At 50.3% G+C, this 27184-nt stretch overlaps 2 protein-coding genes across 19 annotated transcripts in view; one reads left to right on the forward strand and one right to left on the reverse strand.

Moving 5' to 3' along the window:
* The window catches only part of LOC110355742 (gastrula zinc finger protein XlCGF52.1-like), a 163636-nt gene that overhangs the window by 99247 nt on the left and 37205 nt on the right, over positions 1-27184 (forward strand). The gene's annotated exons all lie outside the window — the stretch shown is intronic.
* Positions 1-27184, reverse strand: part of LOC106145902 (gastrula zinc finger protein XlCGF57.1-like) — a 185860-nt gene that overhangs the window by 10033 nt on the left and 148643 nt on the right. For 3 of the 17 annotated variants that reach the window (XM_065049605.1, XM_065049604.1, XM_065049603.1), the window contains 2 exons: positions 9679-9786; positions 8817-9510 (listed from right to left, as the gene is read on the reverse strand). The exons of 4 other annotated variants lie outside the window; for them this stretch is intronic. In XM_065049605.1, coding sequence (XP_064905677.1) covers positions 8817-9510; positions 9679-9786 — 802 coding nt within the window. 10 more of the 17 variants (XM_065049608.1, XM_065049638.1, XM_065049612.1 and 7 more) reach the window with 10 other exon arrangements.

A 27184-nucleotide genomic window follows, 5' to 3' on the forward strand; every position in this document is an offset into this window, starting at 1 on the left:
TCTTCCCCGGTCGGCGCTAGGGTGCTCCTCTGGCTTCTGTTCCTGTACTTCAGTTCTATTTACTCTTATCTCCTCAAAGATCGAAAGCTCTTAGCACATTTTTAACCACTGTTTGGCAATTTTCTCCATTTGGTTGATTATCATAATCTCAATTAGAATCACCTTGGGGCCCGGCACTCCAGTTTCCCCCTGTCCATCGGGTTAATTCCACATTCATTTAATTGATCTTTCTGGACAGACCAGCTCTCTCAATAACAGGATAATATCGGCTCAGGATGGATTATAACCCCTCCCAATCAAAATTAGAAAATTAGAAAATAACGATGCACATCGATCCCCGTCTTCCTTTAACTTAAGAGTTCGATTTCCTCACAGAATCGAATCCCCAGGTGCCAGGGGTGATGGTGCATCCATGTAACACTGGAGGGCATTCACAGGTACATCCCCCCACCCACACTTCTTCCCCTACACACACATACACACACACATCTGCTGCTGGCTGCGCTGCAAAATCACTTTAGCAATCCCAGGGTAAAGCCCAACTTTACAACCTATAAAGTCATAAAAGTTTACAACTCAAAGTTATAAAGCAGGTATGTTTATTTCGACGTTGGGCGCAAGAGGGATCGTTCCACCATTCATGCGCAACTTCTAACAATTGGTCGTGTGTTTAAATACAGTAAGGTGTTACACATCCATAATGACCCCAGGAACGCCTCTACATATTCATAACCTTTCCCCGCTTCTTATTAAAATGAGTCTCAGATACCCATTTCCATAGTCTCCTCCCTGACCCTCCCCTGCTGCGCCTGCGCAGTGTCACTTGGTGAATTTGAGGAGGGGTCTTTGAGGGTCTGTGGATGAAGGCTCCTTCAGCTTCATCACAGTGAACTTTGTACTTTGGCTCATTATGTTGAATTGACTGGAACCCAAACTGCCAAGTCGATTGAAACCAGACTGGTGCCCCCTTTTGTTGTAAATCTTGGTTGTCTTGTCTCCTCAAGTTTACAGTTAGGTGCAGTAAACGTTCTTACCTCGGCATTCGATGGGGTTCTGTTTTTCTTAACATAAGTTTACACAAAGCTCTAAGCTAAGCACTTATTGTGTGTCTAAGCCTTAAAGTGTTAGTTCGTTAGCAGGCACCCATTATGTGTTTAGTTAACCCTTAAAATGTTAGTTCCCTCTATCAGTGATACAGAGAGCAGAGCACTGGGTGTTGCAGAGACCAGCTCTGCAAGCGCCTCAGTTAAATTCCTCACAGCTGTAGCTAAAATTCTTTCTCGAGGTTTCTATCTTGTTTTTGAACTTCCTCTTTATGGTGGTCATATTCCCAATTATCCTATATATACCAGTAATTCATTTGTCCAGGACATCTCTTTTCTAGGTGATTTTTAGTTACAATTTGCCAGTCTTCTCAATATAAGGTCATTGCACGCTTTTCTTGACAACCTTGACTCTTTCAGAGAGGAGTTTAGGTGCGGCTGGATCCAGTCCTAGTCTCAGACTTGGTCAATGGTTTATGTCTAAAGGATATTTTCCCATTCTCAAGAGAGACTTGAACCCCCTCTTGTGTGCACTTTACACTGATCAGGCCACACACTTTGCACTCATAAACATGCTGCAGCAAGGGAGGAACACGAACCCACCCTGGTATGGAGGAAGATTTAAACTCCCTACAGTTTTTATATGTACCAATTTAGATCCTGGCACAGACAGTCGTCTTCAGATCTGTATTTTGGCCAGAATACCTTCCGCTTTATTATGGGCTCTTTTGTCCAGAGAAAACACCATGCTTTATAATTTTTTATTCATCCTTATGTTTTTGTACATCACACGTTTCCCCAATAGCTTAACACTCTCCCTAAAGTACTGTACGGAGGAATGTTATCATTTTTCCTTTACATTTCCCGTTCTGAGTCCTGAGGCTTCACCTTCCACCTCATCTCCCCTCTCAGATTGCCCCGAACACCAAGTCTACTTTCTTACCTTGCTCTGTGCACAGAGTTCCCTGGTCGCTTGTATTGTGCCTACCACTTTTTCCTTTCCCCTTTCTCCTATGGATTGCAGGGATCTGCCTTTTCCAATACAGCCTCAGGATTTCTGTTGGTGTCTCCTGGAGTCCCCACTGATGATCCACAGGACTGTTGAAATCAATGGGGCACCCCTTCCTGTCCTTCGGCGATAGGGACCCCTGAGATGACGATGTCTCTCCCGGTCAAGCCCCCAGATCTGTAGGAAACAACGCTTTTGCAAATATGATAGGCCCAGGCAGCATTTTTAATAACGATTTTGCAAGGCTGGGTGTTCTACATAAAGACAGACACAGCTAATGGGGCAAAAAGCTCCTGCTTATATTCCTCCAAAATCCCAGCCGCAATTTCCCTTCCCTGTTCCCCATTAGTTGGGAACTTCAGGGTTTACTGACTATCTGGACGCTTGCCTCAATTTACATACCATACCCTTCCCCCTAAATTAACTTGTAAATACAGCTATCTGTATATATTCCGGGAAGAGACTGTATTTTACATTAAGGTTTCATAGTCCTATGTTTCTCGGTCCTCCCACCTAAATTAACTTGTAAATACAGGCATTAGTATGTATACAGGTATCAGGATATATTCCGGGAAGAGACTGTGTTTTACATTATGGATTCCTGGTCCGATATCTCTGGGTCCTTCCCCCCTGCTGGGCTCAGGCGCCAGGAACTCAGTTCTGTAAAAACAACAGTTCTGCATTAAACATTCTCTACAATTTTCCTGCTCTTCTTTTTACTTTTGTTGGTTTTGCATTATCTTATGATACAGTCTAGTAGGTGGCTTAAAGCTGGGACAACGTAATTTCACATTTTTCTCCAGGAGATATACATTCAGCATTGCTTCTTTCTTCTTGTTCTTTTAGCAGCATCATTTTATCAGAGCACGGCAGTGGCCACAAAGGCATTTGCTTTGGAGAGCTGCCTCAATAAGGCGTTGAACAAGTCCTTGGACATACGGAATGACGCAGCATGCTGTAGAAACTAGTGCTCCTGCTACAACGATTAAAAAAGTAAAGATAGATACTATCATTTCTTTCCATTTTCCAAACCAAGATTCTAACCATCCCGTGAGTGAACTATCTATTCCTGAATTCTCAGCCAATTCTGCTGCTTAAGTCGTTGAGTCATTGATTCTGGTTACAGTGCTGTTGGGGGCAGTATTGGTTGGCATAAAGGTACAACACCTCTCTCCTAACATTACACATGCATCACCTTTATCTGCCAGCATCACATCTTGGACCATCCTATTTTCCCATGCCATTCTACTAGTAGCATCTAATTGTTCAGCATTTCCATCAACTGCTTGTCTAGTATAATTTATAAATTCTTGTTGGTTATACTAAATATAATTTATCCAGTCAACATTTGTGTTTACAGTTACCAACCAAAAGAAAAATGATTCAAAGCGCGAAGCTCCTTGATTTCTTGCTTTGTGTTTGCTGGGGACCCCTCTGGAGACCCCAACTGAATCGAGATAAACTCTGTCATCAAAGGAAAACCGCAAGAGTTTTCTGTTGCCCTGGTTAATTACTGTGTTCAAATGCCAGGGCAGAAGGAATTGCCAATGAAACAATGTCACAGGTACCTTCCCAGTGGGGAGTAAAATGGAATGAAGTGTCATTTTCCTGCAGTACCACCAAAGATCCACTCAAGAAGCATTTGAGGACGTATGAGGACCAACTTCCCGTGACTCTACACACCTCCTCATGTTCCTAGGAACTTGGTATCATTCCTGCCCTGTCGTGAGAGACAAGCAGTACGGTTTCCAATGAAAATTTCCTGAAAATGCCAGGGGACACTATATCCCCTGTGGTGCATGTCACCTCCCCGTTTTCAGAGGAGCTACAAAATGTTTGGTTCACTGGTGCCTCTGTCAAATGAGAGGGATAACATGGAAATACAAATACAAATAGAAACCAATGAAAAATAATCAGAGGGGGAGGGTAGCACCCAGGTGGAAGACTTAGTAGCAGCTTGGAATGTTATGAAACATGAGGCGCAATCTCTTTCTCCTGTCTACATCTCTGCTGATTCTGTTCCTGTCTTTAAGGGGTGCACTGAATGGCTCCCGTTCTGGGAGCAAAATGGGAGGGAGGTCAATCGGGTACCTGTATGGCAGAGAGAAAAAAGGCAAGAAATATTAACCTTCGGGAAAGAAGGAAATTTTGCGGTGGCTTGAGTCGCCTGCCATCAGAAGAATGAGACTCCTGCCAGGTGATGAAAGAGCAAAGCAGATGAGTCGGCCAGACTTGCTCCCCTACGGAACGACCCTGAGTCAGAAGATTGGGAAAGGTTATTATAACGATTACACCTCAAAAGGGAACACACTGGGGCTAAAGATCTTTACTGAGAAGTCCAAGACCATGATAACGGTCTGAGTGTCCAGCTCTGTGATGATCTAACGTGAAATAAGAGATCCATTAATAAGTTTGATACTGCTCTAAGAATTGACAATGGCCAAAAGTGGGGAAAAGATGAATGGACCCACAACAGACCATACAAAATCTACAAACCCAATCTTTGATTTCCTGGGTAGGGCAGCGTTGACCGGCAGAGCTGGTGTTGCTCCAGCAGCTGCAGGGCAGCACCCGGATGTCCTGGGCTGGACTCTGCAGCAAACCGGAACTGGATTCAGGGATGCAGCGTCTGGAACCGGGCCTTAGATCGCAGGTACGACAGGCAGGGTCCTCTTCAGATTCCGGCCATGGTTGAAGAGAGCGAGACCCTCGTGATCTCCCACTTCTAGTGGATGTATGATGTGTATGGGATGGAATACTTAGTTGGTCAGTTTTGGTCACCCCTTCTGTCTGCCCCTTCTTGCAAATACACCCCTCTCACTTCTGGGACATGCAAAATTCACCAGTAACCTTGGCTGCCAAAGCAATAAGTCTAAACCTGGGTCTCTTCTGCATACCATTGCAACCTTTATTGGCTGTGAAGCAAACCGTGTCTGAAAAAACATGCAGTCAACTTAATAAAACTGCAGTTACTTAGAAAAGTTGAGCTGAAAGGAAATTTCACTGAAAGAAAAACTGGTCTTTTTTTTAATCAAACCAGGACAATCCAGCCTGGCACATTTTTCCACCCGGCAGCAGTGCAGAGCTCCTCGCCCCCAGGCTCCTGCCAACGTGAGTAGCATGTCCTGGGCAGCGTGTGACACGCTTTGTGCTGCAGGAGCAGAACGGCGGGAGCTGTGTCCGCAGCTACAGGAGAGTGTACGAAGAGTAAGAGGTGAGACTGATGGGGGACACGAGTAACTGCCTTTGGGCATTGAAAGAAAAGGCAGACAAGAATTCTGCAGGGGGATTGAGGGGGCAGTAGCAGGAAAGCCATTCTCTCAACTGGGCAAACATTTAATTTTAAAATAAATCAGCCAGATCGATGAACTTCAGCACTTCTTTAAAAGCACCTGTAAAAAGATACTTCATTCTATTAACCAGCAGCCAGGGTCCCACTCCTGAACTCTACACTGTCTTCCATGGATATGGCCACCTCTGCCGTATGGGGAAGGAGGTTTCAAGGAAAGCTGAGCCCGTGGGAGAGGCCAGAGTATTATATAACCTGGTCCTTAAGGGCATCTTGGTCTTTTACTTCAGTGGTGCACCATACCATCTTTGGTAGAACATTCTCAATCCCAAAACATCCAGTAAAAGAAATATTCATGCAGAAGGAAGGCAGCTTAATGATAGATGGGAAAGCAAATGTGTGTTTGTGTTTCAAGGGGAATAAAGAGTATGTCTTTATTGTTATGAGACTGCGTTGGTGATAAAGGAGGGCAATGCACATCAGCATTTTGAGACCTAACACGGAACTAAATATGCTAAATTTAGCCTTCAAAAACAACAACTGGTGCAAGATTTGCAAGGCAGACTGCAATCGCAGCAGAATATGATGACCAGAGCTGTAGGCAAAAATGATGTAGCCGTGACAGCTAGCTTGATTGTGGCCGAATAAATTGCAGGAGCTTCCAAGTGCTTTCCAGAGGGTGCATTTATGAAGCAGTGCACGCTAAAGGTGTGTGAGCAGGAGTGCCCCCATCAAATACACACTTTTGCAAATGTCAGTTTGTCAAGAAACACCATGGCAAACCGTGTTAAGGAACAGGCAGGAAGTCTGACGACACAGCTGGACGAAGAGGCGTGCAGTGATCTGGCTTTTTCATTACCCGTTGATGAAAGCACAGACAACGCAGACACAGTGCATCTATCCGTTTGTATAAGAGGTGTCAAGTCAGACTTGTCTGTCACGGGGAGCTCTTGGATATCATTGCCGTTCATGGAAGACAACAGGGAATGACATACTTGATGTGGTGGAGAAGTCCACAAGGAATCATAAATTACCCTGGGAAAAGCTGCTGGGGCTAACGACTGATGCCGGACCTGCAATGTGTGGAGAAATAACAGCCTTGGTTGGACTAATGAAGGAGAAAATGCAAAAAAGTAACTGTGACACACCTCTGATAATGTATCGTTGCGTTATCCGTCAAGAAGCTCTGTGTGGTGTGTGCACACGTGCAGGCACGTCGCAGGAAGAGCCAGAGGCCACGAATGCATTTGCAAAGAGCAAGTTTTCTCTTAGTCCCCTCTCGACTGGGGGATCTCCGAAGTAGCACCTAAGCTCCCTCGCAGAGGTAACACAAGCGGGGACGCGGGCACTGGTCAGTTCAGCCCTGGGAGAAGATCACTGGGCCTGCCGAGTTCGCCTGTATTTCAAGGTTCCAGGCGGGCGCAGCCTCCCGCTCTTTCTCACAACAACGCAGGAATCTCGGGCACAGTGATAAGTTGTCTTGAGTTTCCCACAGGCCTATGTGAGGTTCTACTGTGGAGGTTCTGCTCGTCAAGCATACAAGCTCAGCAAAACAATTGCTGTGATGCATGTGCTTTTTCTACAGACAGCTGCAAGTGACTTGAGCATAATTACATTTAACCAAACTCCTCAGCAGTCTTCTGCTATATTCCCATAGAATGGACATCCAGACCGACCAACAAGGATCTTCCACGCCATCAGCATCATGCTTCGTATTTGGAGACTCGCGATCTGACGGCTGGTGACAGAGTCAGGATGAGTTGGGGCAGAGTTGGGACAGACAGGGACAGAGACCCATTCTGGTTCTGCTCCGTTTCGGGGAGTTCTGTTTGGGAATGTCATCCGTTCAGCCTTTTGCCATCCTGCCGTGTTGCAGGGGCCTCTGAGCCTTTCAGCCTTTTGTGAACGTTGATGTTCTGTAGCTGCTTTGCTTTCCTCAAGTAGGCACAAGGTTGTTGAATATGAGCAGAACTTGACAACACAAAGTTAGAGATTTCAGCAAATTTAGCTACTAACTAATGCAAAGTAGACAGTATACTAAAAATCACACAGTCTTAGACTTCTAAGTGATTCATTCCATTTGGAACATATTTCTTGAAGCTAAATGACTGATACAAAACACAAATTGGGCTCATCCAGTGATCTGAGTAACATCCATGGGTTGAAATAAAGACAGTTTAATAGTACAGAAGAGGAAAAGAATAATGAGAATGCAAATGATGTAAGAATATACAAAACAAGTGATACACAACACAGTCGCTCACCACACGTGGACTGATGCCCAGCACGTCCCTGAGCTGTGGTGCCCCAGGCCCACTGCCCCCAGTTTCTGTACTGATCATGACATCAGATGGTAAGGAACAGCCCTTTGGCCACTTTGGGGCAGTTGTCCCGGCTGTGTCCCCTCCCAGCTGGCAGGGCACCAGAAGATGAAAAGTCCTTGACTGCTCAGCATCAAACAAAACATTCGTGTATTAGAAACATTGTTCTCATTTTCATTCCAAAACACAGCACTAAACCAGCTACTCAGAAAAACATTGACTCTGTGCTAAACAAAACCAGGACATCCCCCCACAGCCACCCCTGCAGCAGCCCCCAGACCCCACGTGCCCCTCAGCAGCAGATTCAGGGGGTGCCGGGCTGCGGAGGCGGCTGCAGGCTGGGGGTGCCGTGGGTGCGCTGGTGAGCCAGCATGAGACTCTCCTTCCAAAACCGCTTCTCGCAGACACCACACTGGAAGGGCTTGGCCTCTGCCTGCCCCCCTGCTGGGGAAGGACCCTCCCTCTTCTGCTGGACACGCACCAGCACAATATCTGGGTCCTTCAGCACACACTGGTGTCTCATCGGGTGCCACTTCTGCATGAAGGTCTTACCGCACTATCAACACTTGTAGGGCTCCTCCCCGGTGTGGATGCGCTGGTGGCTGATGAGGCTCCACTTAACTCTGAAGCTCTTGCCGCAGTCGGTGCAGGTGAAGGGCTTCTCCCCGGTGTGGATGCTCTGGTGCCCAAGCAGGCTGCTCTTGTGTCTGAAGCTCCTACCGCACTCGGTGCAGGTGAAGGGCTTCTCCCCAGTGTGGATGCTCTGGTGCCCAATCAGGCTTCTCTTCTGTCCGAAACTTTTACCGCACTGCGTGCAGGTGAAGGGCTTGCCCCCGGTGTGGATGCTCTGGTGCCCAATCAGGCTTCTCTTCTGTCTGAAGCTCTTACCGCACTGCATGCAGGTGAAGGGCTTGTCCCCGGTGTGAATGCGCTGGTGGGTGATGAGGGTCGTCTTTGCTCTGAAGCTCTTGCCACAGTTGTTGCAGGTGAAGGGCTTCTCCCCCTTGTGGATGTGCTGGTGCCGAAGCAGGTGTCTTCTCTGACTGAAGCTCTTACCGCACTCACTGCAGGTGAAGGGCTTCTCCCCGGTGTGGATGTTCTGGTGCTGAAGCAGGTGTTTCTTCAGGCTGAAGCTCTTGCCACAGTCATTGCAGGTGAAGGGCTTCTCCCCGGTGTGGATGCGCTGGTGGATTATGAGTTTCTTCTCCCTGAAGCTCTGGCCACAGTCACTGCAGGTAAAGGGCTTCTCCCCGGTGTGGATGTGCTGATGCCTAATCAGTTTGTCACTGAAGTTGAAGCTCTTACCACAATCGGTGCATTTGAAGGGCTTCTCCCCAGTGTGGACACGCTGGTGGAGGACGAGGGTCTTCTTTGCCCTGAAGCTCTGGCCACAGTTGTTGCAGGTGAAGGGCTTCTCCCCGGTGTGGATGCGCTGGTGGATGATGAGGGTCTTCTTCTCACTGAAGCTCCTGCCACACTCGGTGCAGGTGAAGGGCTTTTCCCCCGTGTGGATGCGCTGGTGGGTGATGAAGGACTGCTTTCCTGTGAAGCTCTTGCCGCACTCAGTGCAGGCGAAGGGCTTCTCCCCAGTGTGGATGTGCTGGTGAGTCAGCAGGCTGCTCTTCTGGCTGAAGCTCCTACCGCACTCGGTGCAGGCAAAGGGCTTCTCCCCAGTGTGGATGCGCTGGTGAGTGATGAGTTTGTTCTTGATGCTGAAGCTCTTGCCACAGTCAGTGCAGGTGAAGGGCTTCTCCCCACTGTGAATGTGCTGGTGACTCAGCAGGTGCTGCCTCTGGACAAAGCTCCTGACTCCCTTGACCTCCCTCTGGGTCCCGGGGCCAACAGCTGCTGGGGAGGAGAAAACGGGGACAATGGCACCGACATCATGGTCATGTTGGACACCTCCCCATGGGGAGCAGCAAGGGCACCCTGACAGCCCCCCACCCTTGCAGTTGCATGGATCAAACAGGGCAAGGAGACAGTGCAAACTTGACCCCCCTGACCCTGGGTACCAACCTGGCACAGGTCTCTGGTGCCTCTGCCACTTCTGAAGGGGCTCTGGCACACACGGTGTCTCTTCTTGCTCTATCTTGCAGATGATCTCTGGTTTGACGTTGGCCCAGCCTGTCCGGGGCACAGAGAGAAGCCCCCTCTCCCGCACTGCCGGGACAGCAGTACCAGCCCCCGCACCCACAGCCCCAGCATCCCCCCCACCCCGCTCCTCTCTCCTGTCCCTGCCAGGCTGCGGCTTCAGCCCCCACATCCCTGCACCTACAGCCTCCTCTCGCCTCGCCCCCGTCACCTCGGCCACTCTCCTGCAGACAGGACACCTGGGAACAGTTCAAAGCTGCGCCTGCGAGGTTTAGACTGGATGTGAGGAAGCATTTCTGTACTGAGGGGGTGGTCAATTCCTGGAACAGACTGCCTGGAGAGGCAGTCGATGCCCCAAGCCTCGCCCCGTTTGAGAGGCATTTGGACAATGCCCTTAACAAGATGCTGCAGTTTGTGGTCAGCCCTGAAGTGGTCAAACAGTTGGACTAGATGAGCACTCTAAGTCCCTTCCAACCCAAATGGGCTATTCCATCCCATTTTCTCTCCCAGGAACACTACATTAGAGGCTGCCCGACAGGTTAAACCTGCAATTACAACTGCTATGTCAGCAATCAGGCAGCAAAGTCAACAGCTGGATTTTCCTTTTCAAGGGCTCCAGCTCAGCTGAAGGGCGAATTCCCTCTTGATCCTAGCTCAGAGGTTCCAGAAAGTCCTCACCTAGCGAGGCGACCATCTCATAGTTCTCCAGCATCACCTCCCGGTAGAGTTGCCGCTGACAGCCCGACAGCTTTGCCCACTCCTCTGGGGAGAAGTAGAGCGCCACGTCCTCAAAGATACCGACATCTGCAGCAAGAAGCACACCCGGCTCAGCACACCCCACCGCATGGTTGCTAAACACCTCTGCTGAAACCCTGCCAATACCGGGTAGGGTCCTGCTGGCACCTGGGTCTCTGGCTTCCCAAGGGCAGCGCTAGAAGAGCTCATAGCATCCTGTCCAAAGAAAGGGCAAGGACAGCAGGGCAGTGTTGGCACAGCCAGGTGTCATGGCATGATTAGTGCAGCACTGGGGGTTCTCTCAGCAGGTCCGTGGGTTGGGAACACCCCACCAGCTGTGTCAGGAGAGGGGCAGTGCTGGCAGGCTTACAGGCAGGATTCCCATCCTCGTGCCAGATTAGGGACTCACGCCAGAGCACTGGGGACTGTGCCCTGTCTCCCACCTGTCTCATACGCCAGATCACCCACCAGGACGGGGCACAGCACCGTGACACAAGGGCTGGCCCGAGGCCTGGCAGCAGGCACGCTCCTGCCTGCCCCTGCCCGTGGTGCGGCTCAGCGGGCAGGAACGGGAGCACCCTGCACCGCACCGGGTCTCAAAACACTTCTATCCCACGACATAACACACCAAGTTGACCCCCACCCCACCTGGTCCCATGGGTGTTTTGCAGCCACTGCTGCACCACAGCACCACCCATGGTAATCCCAGCCCGTGGTGTCCCCAGAGCCGGGGCTGTGCCTGACCCCCACCTTGCCGCAGCAGCCTGGAGCCCGGCGCGTCGCTGCTCTTGGCGCGGAGATGGAGGCCCGTGCAGGTATTGATCCGGGAAGAGGGAGGCGGGATGCTCCGGATTCCACACGAGGTGCCTGTCCCGTCACCAGCCGCACCAGCACAGCCAGGACAGATGGTCCCTGCAAGCACAACATTTTCATGAAGAAATCAGGGGCACAAGTTCACTCACCTGCCCACAGCTGCCTTCCCTGCACCCCGAGCCTTCACAGCTACGGGGAAAAGGACCGAAACAAAGAACGTTGCCCACCGACCCGGCCATCTTGCAGTAAAGGCAAGAAAGAGCCACGAGACAAAGGGGGTTTTGGAAGCTCCCGAGTACCCAAATCTTCCTCCGGTGCCCCACAAGGGCAGCACGAAGATTTGCGGGGGTGTCCCGGGGGTCTGAGCAACCGGCCCGGCCCGGCCCCAGCCCTTCCCAGCGCCGGGGCCGCCAGGGCCGGATCCAGGGGGGCCCGGGCGGCTGGGACACGGAGCAGCGTGTCCGCGTTGCACGGGGGCCACGGGGCGAGCCGGGGAATGGCCGGAGCGCCGGGAGGAGCCCGGGCCCTAAGGGGAGTGCGGGGGGGTCCGGCAGGGCTGGGGGGCGGCCGGCGGAGGGGAGAGCACGGGAGAGGCCGTCGGGGCCGAGTCCCCTCCACCGGGACGCCGCGGGCCAGCAGCGCCCATCCCCGTGCCGCGGGCCCGCCGCCCGCCGCCCCTACCTGCGCCGGGGCCGCGCCGCCAGCCCCTCACGGACAAAGGCGGCGCCGGGAGCCGCCGGCAGCGTCAGCCCGGGAGGGCCGCCCGCCGCCGGTGCAGCACGGGAGGTGTAGTCCTGCCGCTCCGCCCCGCTCGGCTCGGGGGGGCGGGCACCGGGAGCACCGCTGTGTCCTTGCGGCCCCTGGCCGTGGAAATGGAGTCCCTGTGGCCCTGGTCCCTGTGGCCCTGTCCCCTGGAAATGGAGTCCTGCACTCGGGGGGCACCGAGACACACGGGACATAGGGGCGGAGGGGGCAGACCGGGTTGCTGATGGCATCTGTGCGGAAATTCGCTTCGCTAGAGGGAAATGTTCAAAGAGGAGACAGGGGAGTAAAACAAAAAAGAAACGTTATTCCAATAAAGGGAGAGTCCATAGGTGTCCCTATGGGTTCTCTCTCCACGTCCAGGTCCTCATCGTTGTGGTCTACAGCTTCCTCACAAGGGGATTAGGAAGGGTAGGTGCTGAACTTTTCTCCTTAGTGACCAATGACACAACACAAGGGAATGGCAGGAAGATGTGCCAGGGGAGGGTCAGGTGGGACATTAGAAAAAGGTTCTTTAACCACAGGGTGCTGGAGCAGTGGAACAAGCTCCTCAGGGAGGAGTCACAGCCCCAAGCTTGACAGTATTCACGGAGAGACTGGACAACATCTTCAGACACACGGTGTGAACTGTGGGGTGTCCTGTGGAGTTGGACTCCATGATCCTTGTGTGTCCCTTCAAGCTCAGGACATTCTGTGATCCTATCATTGGGCACCACTGAAAGGAGTCTGCTCCCATCCTCTTGACATCCACCCTTGAGATATTTGTATACATTGATGAGATCCTCTCTCAGCCTTCTCTTCTCCAGGCTGAACAGCCCCAGCTCTCTCAGTCTCTCCTCATAAGAAAGATGTTCTGGACCCCTAATCAGTTTCATAGCCCTCCACTGAACTCCCTCCAAGTAATTGCTTGTCCATCTTAAACTGGGGAGCCCAGAACTGCACACAGCTACCTACCACTGACGGGCTGAACAACTCACTTCTGGTCACTACTGTGAAATTTCCCCTCGTTTGAAGACCCCAGACTCATTTCCAGAAAAAGTCTTCCTAATTAGCATGAAGAGCAAACAGAGGGAGGAGATGAACTGCCTTCTCCTATTTCACATGTAAATGAACGACCTCACGAGTGACATGAGGTGGTGGCATGTACTGAAATCTTCAATACGTCCACCCCCTCCAGAGGACATTGCGGGACCAATCAACCCATGGAAAGGTGATATCTTTCTCTCTCTCTCTGTTATCTTAGTTTTACTTGTCTCTTTTTCTTTTCCTTCTTCTGAAACATATAAAGGTAATTTCATTGTAAGTTCTGCTGCTAAAGTCTTGTTAAATTTTGTAATAATATGCTTTTGCGAAGTCACTAATCACCGTAATTTGTATTCCACCAAGTGCTTTTAGTAAATTCATAATTGAATTGGACCTCTGGAGAGATTGTCTGTCATTCACTTTGCATTACCGCACAGAAATACCGAGTGAACTCACACCTGATCTCACCTGGTGAGACAGGTCGCACATCACGTTCAGAGTTAACTCATCCCTCATCCCACCTGGTGGGACAGTACATCCCCCTAGGTACCATTTGCCTTCTTGGCCACCAGGGCACATTGTTGACTCATGGTCAACCTATTGTCAACCATAACTCCCAAGCCCTTCTCTGCAGAGCTGCTTTGCAGCAGGTCCAGCCCTAACCTGTACTGGTGTTTTGGTGGGAGTCAGTAAATGTGATTGGATTTTACACGCGAAGATCATTGCATTATTGATGGCAGTATACCTATTGATTGTTCTGAAGTTAACATAAGATCATAAAAAATGCCCAAAGGAAATTCAGGGTATTGTAAAATGTTTGAAACCAACACTAATTCCCTAGTTCTCCGCATGGAGAAATGGGCTTAAGTAAATGCAACTGGACACCCGAGACAATTACCCTGTTATTGGTGCTCAGTCGAGCAGACAGCAAGTGAAAATACAAGATTTAGCATTAAAGGTAAATGGAAATCTGAGATGGGTGCCTGGCTTTGCAAAGCCACAGATTTTGCCCAAACTCAGACCATACCACAATCCACCCCATTAGGAGGGTCCAACTCAACTCACCTGCAGAACCCATTAATCCCCACAGGTCTGTTTGAGAATGGTACCTGAGCCTTAAAAGGTCAGTAGTACATTTGTGGCCAATATGCATACAACTCACTAACAGCAACGTGGACTGGGGAATGTTATGTCAGAGTAATCTGTCCCTTGATTTTCTTGCTCCCTGGAGCTAATTATAACAGTCGGAGTGTCCAGCTCTGTGATGATCTAACATGAAATAAGAGATCCATTAATAAGTTTGATACCACTCTAATGAGTGGCACTGGCCAAAAGTGGGGAAAAGATGAATGGACCCCCCAATGGACCATTGAACATTATGGGCTTGCCACTTGGAAACCAAATTAATTGGTTAGCAGTGCTCAAGAACCTATTTACAATTAAAATCTCATCACCCAACTAGAAGTTGTCTTAGAAAACATTACCAACGATACTGCCTGTGCTCTTGACCTGTTAGCAGATCAAGCCATGCAGATGCGGACAGCAATCTTCCAACACTGCATGGTTCTATATTACCTGTTAGCTGAAGAACGGGAGGGCATTCTAATTCTAATCTAAAAATTGAAGATAATGGTCAAGTTGTTAAGCAAATTACAGCCGGAATGCAGAAGCTAGCCCATGTTCCCATCCAAACCTGGAAGGACTCAGTATTCAATCCCTTTTCCTGGTTTCCAGGTGCTCCATGGCTTACATGTATTCTTTTCTATACGTTATCTGTTGCTGTACTATTGTTATTTCTCCCCTGTTTAATCCCATGTTTTATACACTTAATTCAACACACTGTTTCAAATTTGCAATTAATAGCCACTTCACTTTGCTCAGGGTGATGTTAAACATGTCCCTGCATTCTAACAGGCTGAACCTGAAACCACAGTTATACAGACCGTATAAAATTCCACTCTTTTCCATACTTACCTTTTTTTCACTATTTTCCTGCCACAACGGACAAAGCAGCAACAGTCTTTGAGCCATAGGGTGGTGTCAGGGACCATATCTTAATTTAAATGTCTCAAAGTTCGTTTGCTCCTGTCTACACAGGACCAGCGAGCCAGGACTGAGAGCACACACAGAAATGCGGATCGGGCAGTACATGCCCAGGAAACAACATCCCAGAATATCCTCAAAATGCCTTGTTAAAGACTGTATGACCATGCCATAGGGCGGGCATGATCCAGAGGCACCCACCACTGACAGGTATTACGTGTGTACCTCTCAGGGACATAAGGGGTGGTCATTTTCTGAGTGACGAACAAGCTGCCTTCCTGAGACACACTGTCCCCCTCCTAGAGAGAAAACGCTGCCAGATCGATCCACGGTGGTAAGTTCTTGCAAATCTATCCCCACTGCTCCCCAGGCTTTCTCATTTCCCATCTCCTTCTCCCTGTCCTATTGCTATTTTCTCACCGTAACATACAGACGATCCGTTTACAGAAGTGTTTAATGAAATTCCTTAATTAAGGGGCATTTAACCTCATTTGTGTCTTAACCACACTCTGGGTTTAATTAACGAATCTCTCCAGCTCAAGGCTTCCTGGACCGGGCCATAATAGGATTATATTAGTTTATGGCCAAAGATTATATGTGCAAACCCAGGTCTTTATATTGCTTGCGGTGCTTGTTTGAATGAAAGCGAGTTAATTTTCTTCATGCAGTTAGAAACGTTTCTTTTCCGTAGCTGGCACGGTCATTGTTTGAATTCTGTTTCAGAACAAGAAGATAGCACTCCAGGACACAGTTGATGTTCTTGATTGGTGTTTTCTGCGAGCCAAGGTCTCTGAGCTCTGTGCCCACAGGTGAGAGACCTTTCTGCCTTTAGTGCATGTTGATGGTTTGTGGCTGCTTTGTTTTCCTCAAGTACACAGAAGTTCGTTCATTATGAGCAGAACTCTACAACACACAGTTTAAGATTTCAGCAAATTTAGCTACTAACTAATGCAAAGTGCACAGTATACTAAAAATCACATCATTTTATACTTCTAAGTGATTAATTCTATTTAAAATGTATTTCTTTAAGCTAAATGACTGACACAAAACTTAAATTGGGCGCATCCAGTGATGTGCGTAAAACTCATGGGTTGAGATAAAGAAAGTAGAAGGGGAAAGAAATAATTACAATAATGATGATGTAAGAATACACAAAACAAGAAATGCACAACACAATTGCTCACCACCCACTGACTGATCCCCAGCCTGTTCCTGAGCTGTGATGCCCCAGGCCCACTGCCCCCAGTTTCTATACTGAGCCCTCTGGCCACTTTGGGGCAGCTGTCCCAGCTGTGTCCCCTCCCAGCTGGCAGGGCACCAGAAGATGAAAACTCCTTGACTGCTCAGCAACAACCAAAACAACCATGTATTAGCAACTTTATTCTCATTCTCAATCCAAAACACAGCACTATACCAGCTACCAGGAAGAAAATTAACTCTATCCAAACCAAAACCAGGACATCCACCCGCAGGCACCCTGCAGCAGCCCCCAGTGCCCCACAGGCCCCTCAGCAGCAGATTCAGGGGGTGCCGGGCTGCGGAGGCGGCTGCAGGCTGGGGGTGCCGTGCGTGCGCTGGTGAGCCAGCATGTTCTTCTCCTTTAAAAACCGCTTCTCGCAGACACCGCACTGGAAGGGCTTGGCCTCTGCCTGCCCCCCTGCTGGGGAAGGACCCTCCCTCTTCTGGACACCATCCAGCTCCACTGCCCGGCCCTCGTGCACCCACTGGTGTTTCTTCAGGTGCTGCTTATACCTGAAGGTCTTGTCACACTCCTTGCACTTGTAGGGCTCCTCCCCGGTGTGGATGCGCTGGTGACTCAGCAGGTGCTGTATTTGGACAAAGCTCTTGCCACAGTCATTGCAGGTGAAGGGCTTCTCCCCAGTGTGGATGCGCTGGTGTATGATGAGTTTCTTCTTCTCCACAAAGCTCTTGTGGCAGGTGGTGCATGCAAAGGGCTTCTCCCCGGTGTGGATGCGCTGGTGGATGATGAGGGCCCCCCTGTCCCTGAAGTTCTTGCCACAGTCAGTGCAGGGAAAGGGCTTCTCCCCCGTGTGGATGCGCTTGTGAACGGTAAGGTTCTTCTTCTCCCTGAAGCTCTTGCCACAGTCAGTGCAGGTGAAGGGCTTCTCGCCAGTGTGGATGCGCTGGTGCCTCAGCAGGCTGTGCCTGTAGTTGAAGCTCTTGCCGCACTCCGTGCATGTGAAGGGGATCTTCCCAGTGTGGATGTGCTGGTGCCTCAGCAGGCTGTGCCTGTAGTTGAAGCTCTTGCCACAGTCGGTGCAGGTGAAGGGCTTCTTCCCAGTGTGAGTCCGCTGGTGACTCAGCAGGCTGTGCCTGTAGTTGAAGCTCTTGCTGCATTCGGTGCATGAGAAGGGCTTCTTCCCAGTGTGGATGCGCTGGTGACTCATCAGGTGCTGCCTCTGGACAAAGCTCTTGCCGCAGTCGGGGCAGGTGAAGGGTTTCTCCCCAGTGTGGATGCGCTGGTGGATGGTGAGTTTCTTTTTCTCCCTGAAGCTCTTGCCACAGTCAGTGCAGGTGAAGGGCTTCTCACCAGTGTGGATGCGCTCATGGATAATGAGGGTCTTCTTCTCCCTGAAGCTCTTGCCACACTCAGTGCAGGTGAAGGGCTTCTCCCTGATTTGGATGCGCTGGTCACTCAGCAGGTGCGGCCTCTGGACAAAGCTCTGGCTGCAGTCAGTGAAGAAGGGCTTCTCCTCGGTGTGGATGCGCTGGTGGATAATGAGTGTCCTCTTCGCCCTGAAGCTCTTGCCACAGTCAGTGCAGGCAAAAGGCTTCTCCCCGGTGTGGGTGCGCTGGTGCCTCAGCAGGCTGTGCCTGTGGCTGAAGCTCTTGCCACACTCAGTGCACATGAACGGCTGCTCCCCAGTGTGGATGCGCTGGTGACTCATCAGGTGCTGCCTCTGGACAAAGCTCTTTCCGCAGTCAGTGCAGGTGAAGGGACGCTCCCCAGTGTGGATACGCTGGTGGATGATGAGTGTCTTCTTCTCCCTGAAGCTCTTCCCGCATTCACTGCATGCGAAGGGCTTCTCCCCGGTTTCGATGCGCTGGTGACTTAGCAGGTTCTCCCTTTGGACAAAGCTCTTGCCACAGTTGGTGAAGGAGAAGGGCTTCTCCCCGGTGGGCACACACTGGTGCTTCAGCAGGTTTTGCTTGTAGATGTAGCTCTTGCCACAGTCAGTGCAGTGGAAGGAACGCTCACAAATGTGGCTCCGCATGTAGACATCCAGTGCTGTCTGGCTCTTGCGGCTCTTGTCGGAGCTCGGGGGTGTGGGGGGATTCTTCTCCAATGGGTCTGGGAGGTGAGGTTTACCCAACTGGCTTCCGCCTGGATGGTCGCAGGCCAAACCCCCCTGCAGCCTCCCACCTGGGTTTGGCATCCCTGGGAGCAGGGTGGTGGGTGCCGGCAGTTCCTCGGGGACCCCCTTGGCCTCCCTCTGCATGCCGGGGCTGATGGCTGCTGGGGAGCAATGGCTGGAGTCACTGTCCGTGACAGGATGGACACGTGGGACCCCTTGCCAGGGAGAGCAGCTAGGGCACCCAATCAGCCCCCCACCCTTCTTGGTGCACAGAGTACTTGGGGCAATTGGACAGTGCACGTTAACCCCCTACACCCCTGCCAGACCCCCAGTACTCACCTGGCATAGGGGTCTGGTGCCTCTGCCTTTCCTCAGGGGGGTCCGGCTCGCACAGTGTCCCTTCTCGCTCCATCTCGCAGATGATCTCTGTTTTGATGTTGGCCCAGCCTATCCGGGGCACAGAGAGAAGCCCCCTCTCCCGCACTGCCAGGATAGCAGCACCGGCCCCCGCACCCACAGCCCCAGCATCCCCCCCAACCCGGTCCTCTCTCCTGTCCCTGCCAGGCTGCAGCTTCAGCCCCCACATCCCTGCACCTACAGCCTCCTCTCGCCTCGCCCCCGTCACCTCGGCCACTCTCCTGCAGACAGGACACCTGGGAACAGCTCAAAGCTGCACCTGGGAGGTTTGGACTGGATGTGAGGAAGCATTTCTATACTGAGGGGGTGGTCAATCCCTGGACAGGCTGCCTGGAGAGGCAGTCGATGCCCCAAGCCTGTCCCTGTTTGAGAGACATTTGGACAAAACCCTGAAAAACACATTGCAACTTGTGGTAAGCCCTGAAAGGGTTGAGCAGATGGACTAGACAGGCATTGTAGGTCCCTTCCAACTGAAATGGGCTACTTTCTCTCCCAGGAAAACTCTCCACAAGAGGCTGTCTGGCAAGGCTCTGGCCTCCTGAGGGCAGTGCCAGGAGAGCTCAGAGTATCTTGTGCAAGGGAAGGGTGAAGGCAGAGGGGCAGTGTTGGCACAGCCAGGCAGCACAGCAGGGTCACCACAGCACAGTGGGACTCATTCAGCAGGTCCCAGGGCCGGGGGGTCACCCCACTGGCTGTGCCAGGAGAGGGGCAGGGCTGGGTGGCTCAGAGGCAGGTCTCCCCTGCTCGTGCCAATTAGGGACCCACGCCAGAGGAGCAGGGACTCCACCTGTCCCCCACCCACGCCAAAAGCCAGATCACCCACCAGGACCGGGCACAGCACCGTGACACAAGGCCTGGCCTGAGGCCTGGCAGCAGGCACGCTCCTGCCTGCCCCTGCCCATGGTGCCTGACCCCCACCTTGCCGCAGCAGCCTGGAGCCCGGCGCGTCGCTGCTCTCGGCGTGGAGATGGAGGCCCGTGCAGGTATTGATCCGGGAAGAGGGAGGCGGGATGCTCCAGATTCCACACGAGGTGCCTGTCCCGTCACCAGCCGCACCAGCACAGCCAGGACAGATGGTCCCTGCAAGCACAACATTTTCGTGAAAAATCATGGGCACAAGTTCAGTCACCTGCCCACAGCTGCCTTCCCTGCACCCCGAGCCACCACAGCTACTGGGTAAAGGATCGAAACAAAGAGCATCGCCCACCGACCTGCCTGGCTCAGGTAATGGTGAGAAAGAGCCACGAGAAAAATGGGTTTTGGAAGCTCCCGAGTACCCAAATCTTCCTCCGGTGCCCCACAAGGGCAGCACGAAGATGTGCGGGGGTGTCCTGGGGGTCTGAGCACCCGGCCCGGCCCCAGCCCAGCCCTTCCCAGCGCCGGGGCCGCCAGGGCCGGATGCAGGGGGGCCCGGGCGGCTGGGACACGGAGCAGCGTGTCCGCGTTGCACGGGGGCCACGGGGCGAGCCGGGGAAAGGCCGGAGCGCCGGGGGGAGCCGGGCCCTAAGGGGAGGGCCGGGGGGTCCGGCAGGGCTGGGGGGCGGCCGGCGGAGGGGAGAGCACGGGAGAGGCTGTCGGGGCCGAGTCCCCTCCGCCGGGACCCCGCGGGCCAGCAGCGCCCATCCCCGTGCCGCGGGCCCGCCGCCCCTACCTGCGCCGGGGCCGCGCCGCCAGCCCCGCACGGACAAAGGCGGCGCCGGGAGCCGCCGGCAGCGTCAGCCCGGGAGGGCCGCCCGCCGCCGGTGCAGCACGGGAGGTGTAGTCCTGCCGCTCCGCCCCGCTCGGCTCGGGGGGGCGGGCACCGGGAGCACCACTGTGTCCTTGCGGCCCCTGGCCCTGCCCGCCACCCCATGCCACACGGATCCCCCGTCCTCCTCCCCGCCGGTGCTGCAGCCGCCGTTGTCCGAAGCTGCGGGGGCAAGAGGCCGGTACCGGGTCCCGGCCGTCCTGGTGGGGCTTGGGGCGGGCGGCAGCCGGAACGAGGGGACCCTGTGGGGGACCCCGGCAGAGACCCCAGCGGTGGACGGGAAGGGGGCGCTAGATCTGCCGGGAAATGGATTCCTGGGTACATGGTCGGGCACTGAGGCACATGTGGGAAATGCCCGAGGGGGCGGGCCGGTTGCTGAGGTGTCAGTGGGACTCTGGGTCAATGTCAACAGGGGGTTTCATAGATGAAGGTGGTGTCTGTACAGCAGGGGCAGCTGGTGACTGAGGCTTGAAAGTCCTTAACTACTCAGCAACAACTGAAACATCCCTGCATTAACATGGTGGAGCACGGGGGGTGTAGTCGTGCCACTCCGCCCTGTTAAATTTATCAGCAAAGGCAATTATCCTGTTAAGGGGACATTATTCATTAGTAGCAGTGGGCTTTCACTTGGCATTCTCCACCGTAAGTGCTTCCAACGGCTGGATGGTCTTCCGTTGTTTATATTCATACTATTATTGCATAGTAATTACAGTCTTGGAAATTTTTTATGTACAATGCATCTTTACTTCATGAACACAGTGTTGCTGTGCACGTAGTTATTTCACCGTTTTTGCTGCTATCCAGCGTCCCGAACAGGTACTGTAGTCTCTTGGGTGGGGAGTATTCAAGGTTATTTTCTTGTGTCCCCTGACTGACTTTTCCACGTCTGCAGCTCTTCACGTAGGCACAATTGTACACATTTACCTAAGTAATTTACTTGTAGCTTACTTACAATACATCTATTAATTTCTAGTTAAATATAAGTTAAGCACCCTGTTCCTATACAATGTGTTATTGAATCTTCTGTCTCCATTTTGGTACATCTAAAACTTGAAAAATATCCCCTCATTTTGCAGGTGGTCAATAAACATTTATCTTAAATATTTTCTAATTTTGCAGATGGTTAAGATGCGTTTATCATGTCAATTGTTTTTCAGGCACTGTTTGCTCCAGAGTGGGTAACAGTATCAATGGTGTATAGAAGAGGCCTAGGTTTAGACCTATTGCTATGGTAGCAAAGGCTACTCATAATTTGCACATCCCATAACTGAGAGAGGCATATTTGCAAGGAGGGGCAAACAAAACAGATGACTAAAATTGACCAACTAAGTATTCCATCCCAAACACCCTTTATAGGTGACCCACAAGGGTCTCGCTCTTTTCAACCATGGCTGGCATCTGAAGAAGACCCTGCTTGTCGTACCTGTGATCCGAGGCATAGCTCCACCCTCTGCATCCCTGAATCCAGTTCTGATTTACTGTGGAATCCAGCCCAGGACTTCCGGGTGCTGCCCTGCAGCTGCTGCAGCGATGACAGCTCCACTGAGGCTGTGCTAACCCTGGAAATTCAAGTTTGGTTTTGTATATTCTGTATTATTTTCTCTATTTATTAGTAGCATTGCTAAAGTATTTTTAACTTTTCCAACTTGTAAGTCTTTCTCCCTTTTCCTCCTATTTCGTTTCCTTAGTGGGGAGGGTGGGGGGTTAACAGAGAGCACCTCTTGTCTATTTTTGCCCTACAGTAAACGGTGACACCTGTGCAATAATGTCCATTGTTAAAAAAACAGGACACCACCACACAGTTTAAGATTTCAGCAAATTTAGCTACTAAGTAACACAAAGCAGAGAGTATACTAAAAATAACACAATTTATTTTCTAAGTGATTAGTTTATTTGAAATGTACTTATTTACGCTAAATGATTAATACAAAACTTAAATTTGGCTCATCCAGTGATCTGTGTAATACTCATGGGTTGAGATAAAGGCAGTTTAATAGGATAGAAGAAGAAAGGAATAATGATAATGATGGTGGTGTAAGAATATACAAAACAAGTCACACACAACACAATTGCTCACCACTCACTGACCGATGACCAGCCAGACCCGGAGCTGCAGTGCCCCCAGCCAGTTCCCCCAGTTTCTGTACTGATCATGACGTCAGATGGTAAGGAATAAGCCTTTGGCCACTTTGGGGCAGCTGTCCTGGCTGTGTCACGTCCCAGCTGGCAGGGCACCAGAAGCTGAAAATGTTGTCGAGGTTTTGATTGCAGGGTCACAATAAAACAGTGACAGATGTATTGTTAACCCCCTCTCTCCCCTTCCCCCCTTCAGCCTCTCCCTCTCCCCACTTCCCACTATGGACAGGTGATCTGGAGGGAAAGAAGGACCAAGAGAAGAGAGTTGGAAATGTTAAAAATGTTTAACTAATGCTACTGATAAAAATAGAGAAAATAAAACGAAATATACAAAACCAACCTTGAAAGTCCCGGCAACTGCTTTGGCAGATGTAGGGCTGGCACCCGAAGTCCTGGACTGGATTCTGCAGCCAACCGGAACGGGATTCAGTCTGTCACTAGGCCTCAGTTTGCAGGGATGACTCACTAGGTCCCCTCCTGATGTCAGCCATAAGGAAAAGGGACAAAATCCTCGTGACCTCCCACTTTTATATGGAGTATCACGTGAATGGGATGGAATACTTCAGTTGGTCGGTTTTAGGTCACCTGTTTCTTGTTGCCCCTCTCACGAGATGTGCATCCATCCTCATCAGTGACTTCGCATTCCATTGCTATGTCTACCAAAACATGTATCTGGCTTTTCAGGAAAATGCAGCTAATAAGAAGGCTTTATTCACTAAAATTCACTAAGAAGGCAAATTCACTAAAAGAGAAACTTGTTTTTAACAAAACCAGGACATTCCACCCCTTATAACATGCTATTCACAGTATACTTAAACCTTATCAATACAATCTAATTAATCACTACTAATATATATAAATATATATATATATATATATATATGTATATATATATACAGGAGTAATTAATAATTTTCTTAATCCATGGACCATCCTTTGAAAAGTTTAACTAAGTTCATTTATCACAACAGTCTCCCAGGGCAGGAAAAATGGTACATCTAGTGCATCTCATGACCATTGTTTATGGGTTAAAGACATCAACTTTGAAGAAGTTGTCAGGCACCACTCAAAGAAGCTAGCTCTGGTTTCATCACCACTGTCTTGATCTGAAAGACACTTATTAAACACTCTTAGTACGGCAATTAACATCATGCAGTTCAGTATTGAATATTTTCACCTAAAATCCAATACCCTTGAGGTACACACCGAATTTCTCCATCCTTAAGCATCACCCACCAGGTGCTGCCAGGTCCCTGGGCAAAAACAATCCCATGAATGGGTTTGCCTTTACCTGAGGCAGGAGTAACCCAGTCTGCCTTTCCTAACATATTTTTCATGTGTACTACAGGGACTTTATCTCCTCCTCCAGTACGTAGAATTTCTGATTGGGCAGGCCTAGTGTTGACCAACCAAGTGGCTTTTGCTAAATGTGAATCCCAGTTTTTAAAGGTTCCACCATCCAGTGCCTTTAATGTAGTTTTTAACAAACCATTGTACCTTTCAGTTTTTCCAGAGGTTGGTGCATGATATGGAATATGATGCACCCACTCACTACCATGTTCTTTGGCCCAATTGTCTATAATACCGTTTTTGAAATGAGTACCGTTGTCTGATTCAATTCTTTCTGGCATGCCGTGTCACCAAAGGACTTGCTTTTCAAGGCCCAAGATAGTATTTTGAGCTGTAGCATGGGGTACGGCACGTGTTTCCAACCATCCGCTAGTTGCTTCCACCACTGTAAGTACATAACGCTTACCTTGATGTGGTTGTGGAAGTGTAATGTAATCAATCTGCCAAGCCTCTCCATACTTATACTTTAACCATCGCCCCCCCATACCATACAGGTTTTAATTGTTTAGCTTGTTTGATTTTGGCACAAGTTTCACACTCATGAATAACCTGTGAAATAGTGTCCATAGTTAAGTCCACCCCTTGATCGCAAGCCCATTTATATGTTGCATCTCTACCTTGATGCCCTGAAGCATCATGGGCCCACCGAGCTAGGAAAAGTTCACCTTTATGTTGCCAGTCCAAGTCCACTTCAGCTACTTTAATCTTAGCAGCTTGATCCACTTGTTGGTTGTTTAGATGTTCCTCAGTGGCAGGCAGGCTCTCTAGCCGAGCAGCAATGTCTTGCCACAGTGTGGCAGCCCAAATGGGTTTACCTCTGCGCTGCCAGTTGCTTTTCTTCCATTGCTGTAGGCACCCCCACAAGGCATTTGCTACCATCTGCAGGAAGAAATCCCATCAGAGTTCCAGACCCGAGCGGACGGAGGAAGAAATGCAGCCGACTCAATATGAGTGAAAAAGCATACTTCAACTTTATTGCCCGAGATAGCGTGCATTTATACCAAATACCATAATTATGCATACTTGTCTCTATCTAATAGGCTAAGCACTAAAAGGTTACATTTACTTACTCCACCTACTTGGGTTTAGCTAGCTATGCGCATCCCGCATTCTTCTGACTCTTATCTCTTCAAGGATATCCTGACCCTGCCTTAGTTAGTACTTTTCCGTTCCCCCCTTTCCCACGGCCTAATAGACAAGCTAACTAAGGCCTACTTATGTCAACTAAAATGGGCTCTGCTCGTACAGTTGCTTGGTGGACTCATGTCCGTGCTCCTTGAGCCAATCCCCGACAACCATCCATGAGTCAGTATAGGGATAAAGTACTGGCCACTTTTCTCGTTCAGCAATGTCCAAAGCCAGCTGGATGGCTTTCACTTCTGCAAATTCACTAGATTCACCTTGTCCTTCAGTGGCTTCTGTAACTTGTTGTGTGGGACTCCACACAGCAGCTTTCCACCTTCAATGTTTTCCTACAAGACCAAAGGATCTGTCTGTGAACAGTGTATACTGCTTTTCAGTCTCTGAAAGTATATTATATGGTGGTGCTTCTTCAGCACGCGTTACTTCCTCCTCATCTGGAGACATCCCAAAGTCTTTACTTTCTGGCCAGTCTGTAATCACTTCTAAGATCCATGGGTGATTGGGATATCCAGTTCAAGCTCGTTGCGTGATCAATGCAATCCATTTACTCCACTTAACATCAGTTGCATTATATGTAGAGGGAACCGTCCCTTTGAACATCCAGCTCAGCACTGGCAGTCGAGGTGCTAGGAGGAGCTGTGCTTCAGCACCGATCACTTCTGAAGCAGCTTGGACTCCTTCATATGCTGCCAGTATCTCTTTTTCAGTTGGAGTATAGTTGGCCTCAGATCCTTTGTATCCTCGACTCCAAAAACCTAAGGGTCGACCTCAGGTTTCTCCTGGTGCTTTCTGCCAGAGGCTCCAGGTAAGTCCATTATCTCCAGCTGTGGTGTAGAGCACATTTTTAACATCTGGTCCAGTCCGAACTGATCCAAGGGCCACCGCATGAGTTACTTCACGCTTAATTTGTTCAAAGGCTTGTCGTTGTTCCAGGTCCCACTCAAATTGGTTCTTTTTACGAGTCACTCGACAGAGAGGGCTCATAATCTGGCTGTAGTCAGGAATATGCATTCTCCAAAAACCTACAACACCCAAGAAAGTCTGTGTCTCCTTTTTATTAGCAGGTAGAGACATTGCTGCAGTTTTGTTGATCACATCCACTGGGATCTGACGACGACCATCTTGCCAATTTATTCCTAAAAACTGGATCTCTCGTGCCAGGTCCCTTGACCTTGCTTCGTTTTATGGCAAAACCAGCATCCAAAATAATTTGAATTATTCTCTCACCTTTCTCGAAGACTTCTTTCACTGTGTTGCCCCCATACGATGATCAATATGTTGCAAGTGTTCTGGAGCTTTACCTTGTTCCAGCATGTTCTGGATCAGTCCATGGCAGATGGCAGGACTGTGTTTCCACCCCTGGGGCAAGCAATTCCACGTGTACTGGATGCCACTTCCCCAGTCACAAACACCATGGCTACTCAGGCTCAAGCTTCTTCCTCAAATATGGGGCATTGTTCCTGTTGCAGCAAAAACAAGCCCAGTGATAATGTTAAGCCCATATCGGCATCAGTAGCAGGTTGTAAGAAAGTGACTAGGAAGACTAATCGGGCTGCAGATTATGGCAAGGGGCCACATTCATCCCCAGGGGCATCATCAGGGGAGGAAGTGACCGTTACCCGGTCTTTTTCTCCAAGTGAGCTGAGAGAGTTGCGAAAAGACTGTACTCGTAAAGATGGTGAGAATACGTTAACCTGGATGCTCTGATGCTGGGATAATGGGGCTGACACAAGAGAACTGGAGGGCGGAGAAGCCAAACAGTTGGGATCTCTATCAAGGGATTCCACCCTTGATAGGGCAATTGCCAGTGAGCCCAACTCCATGGCCCTCTGGACCTCTTGACAGCCATGAAAACAAGATTTCGTAACAAGGATAACCATCAATGCACATCAAGGAAATGGAATACTATGGAGCAAGGTATCCAGTTCCTGAGAGAGTTAGCTGT

The sequence above is a fragment of the Columba livia genome, chromosome 1 (assembly GCF_036013475.1).
Source record: "Columba livia isolate bColLiv1 breed racing homer chromosome 1, bColLiv1.pat.W.v2, whole genome shotgun sequence".
NCBI lineage: Eukaryota > Metazoa > Chordata > Aves > Columbiformes > Columbidae > Columba > Columba livia.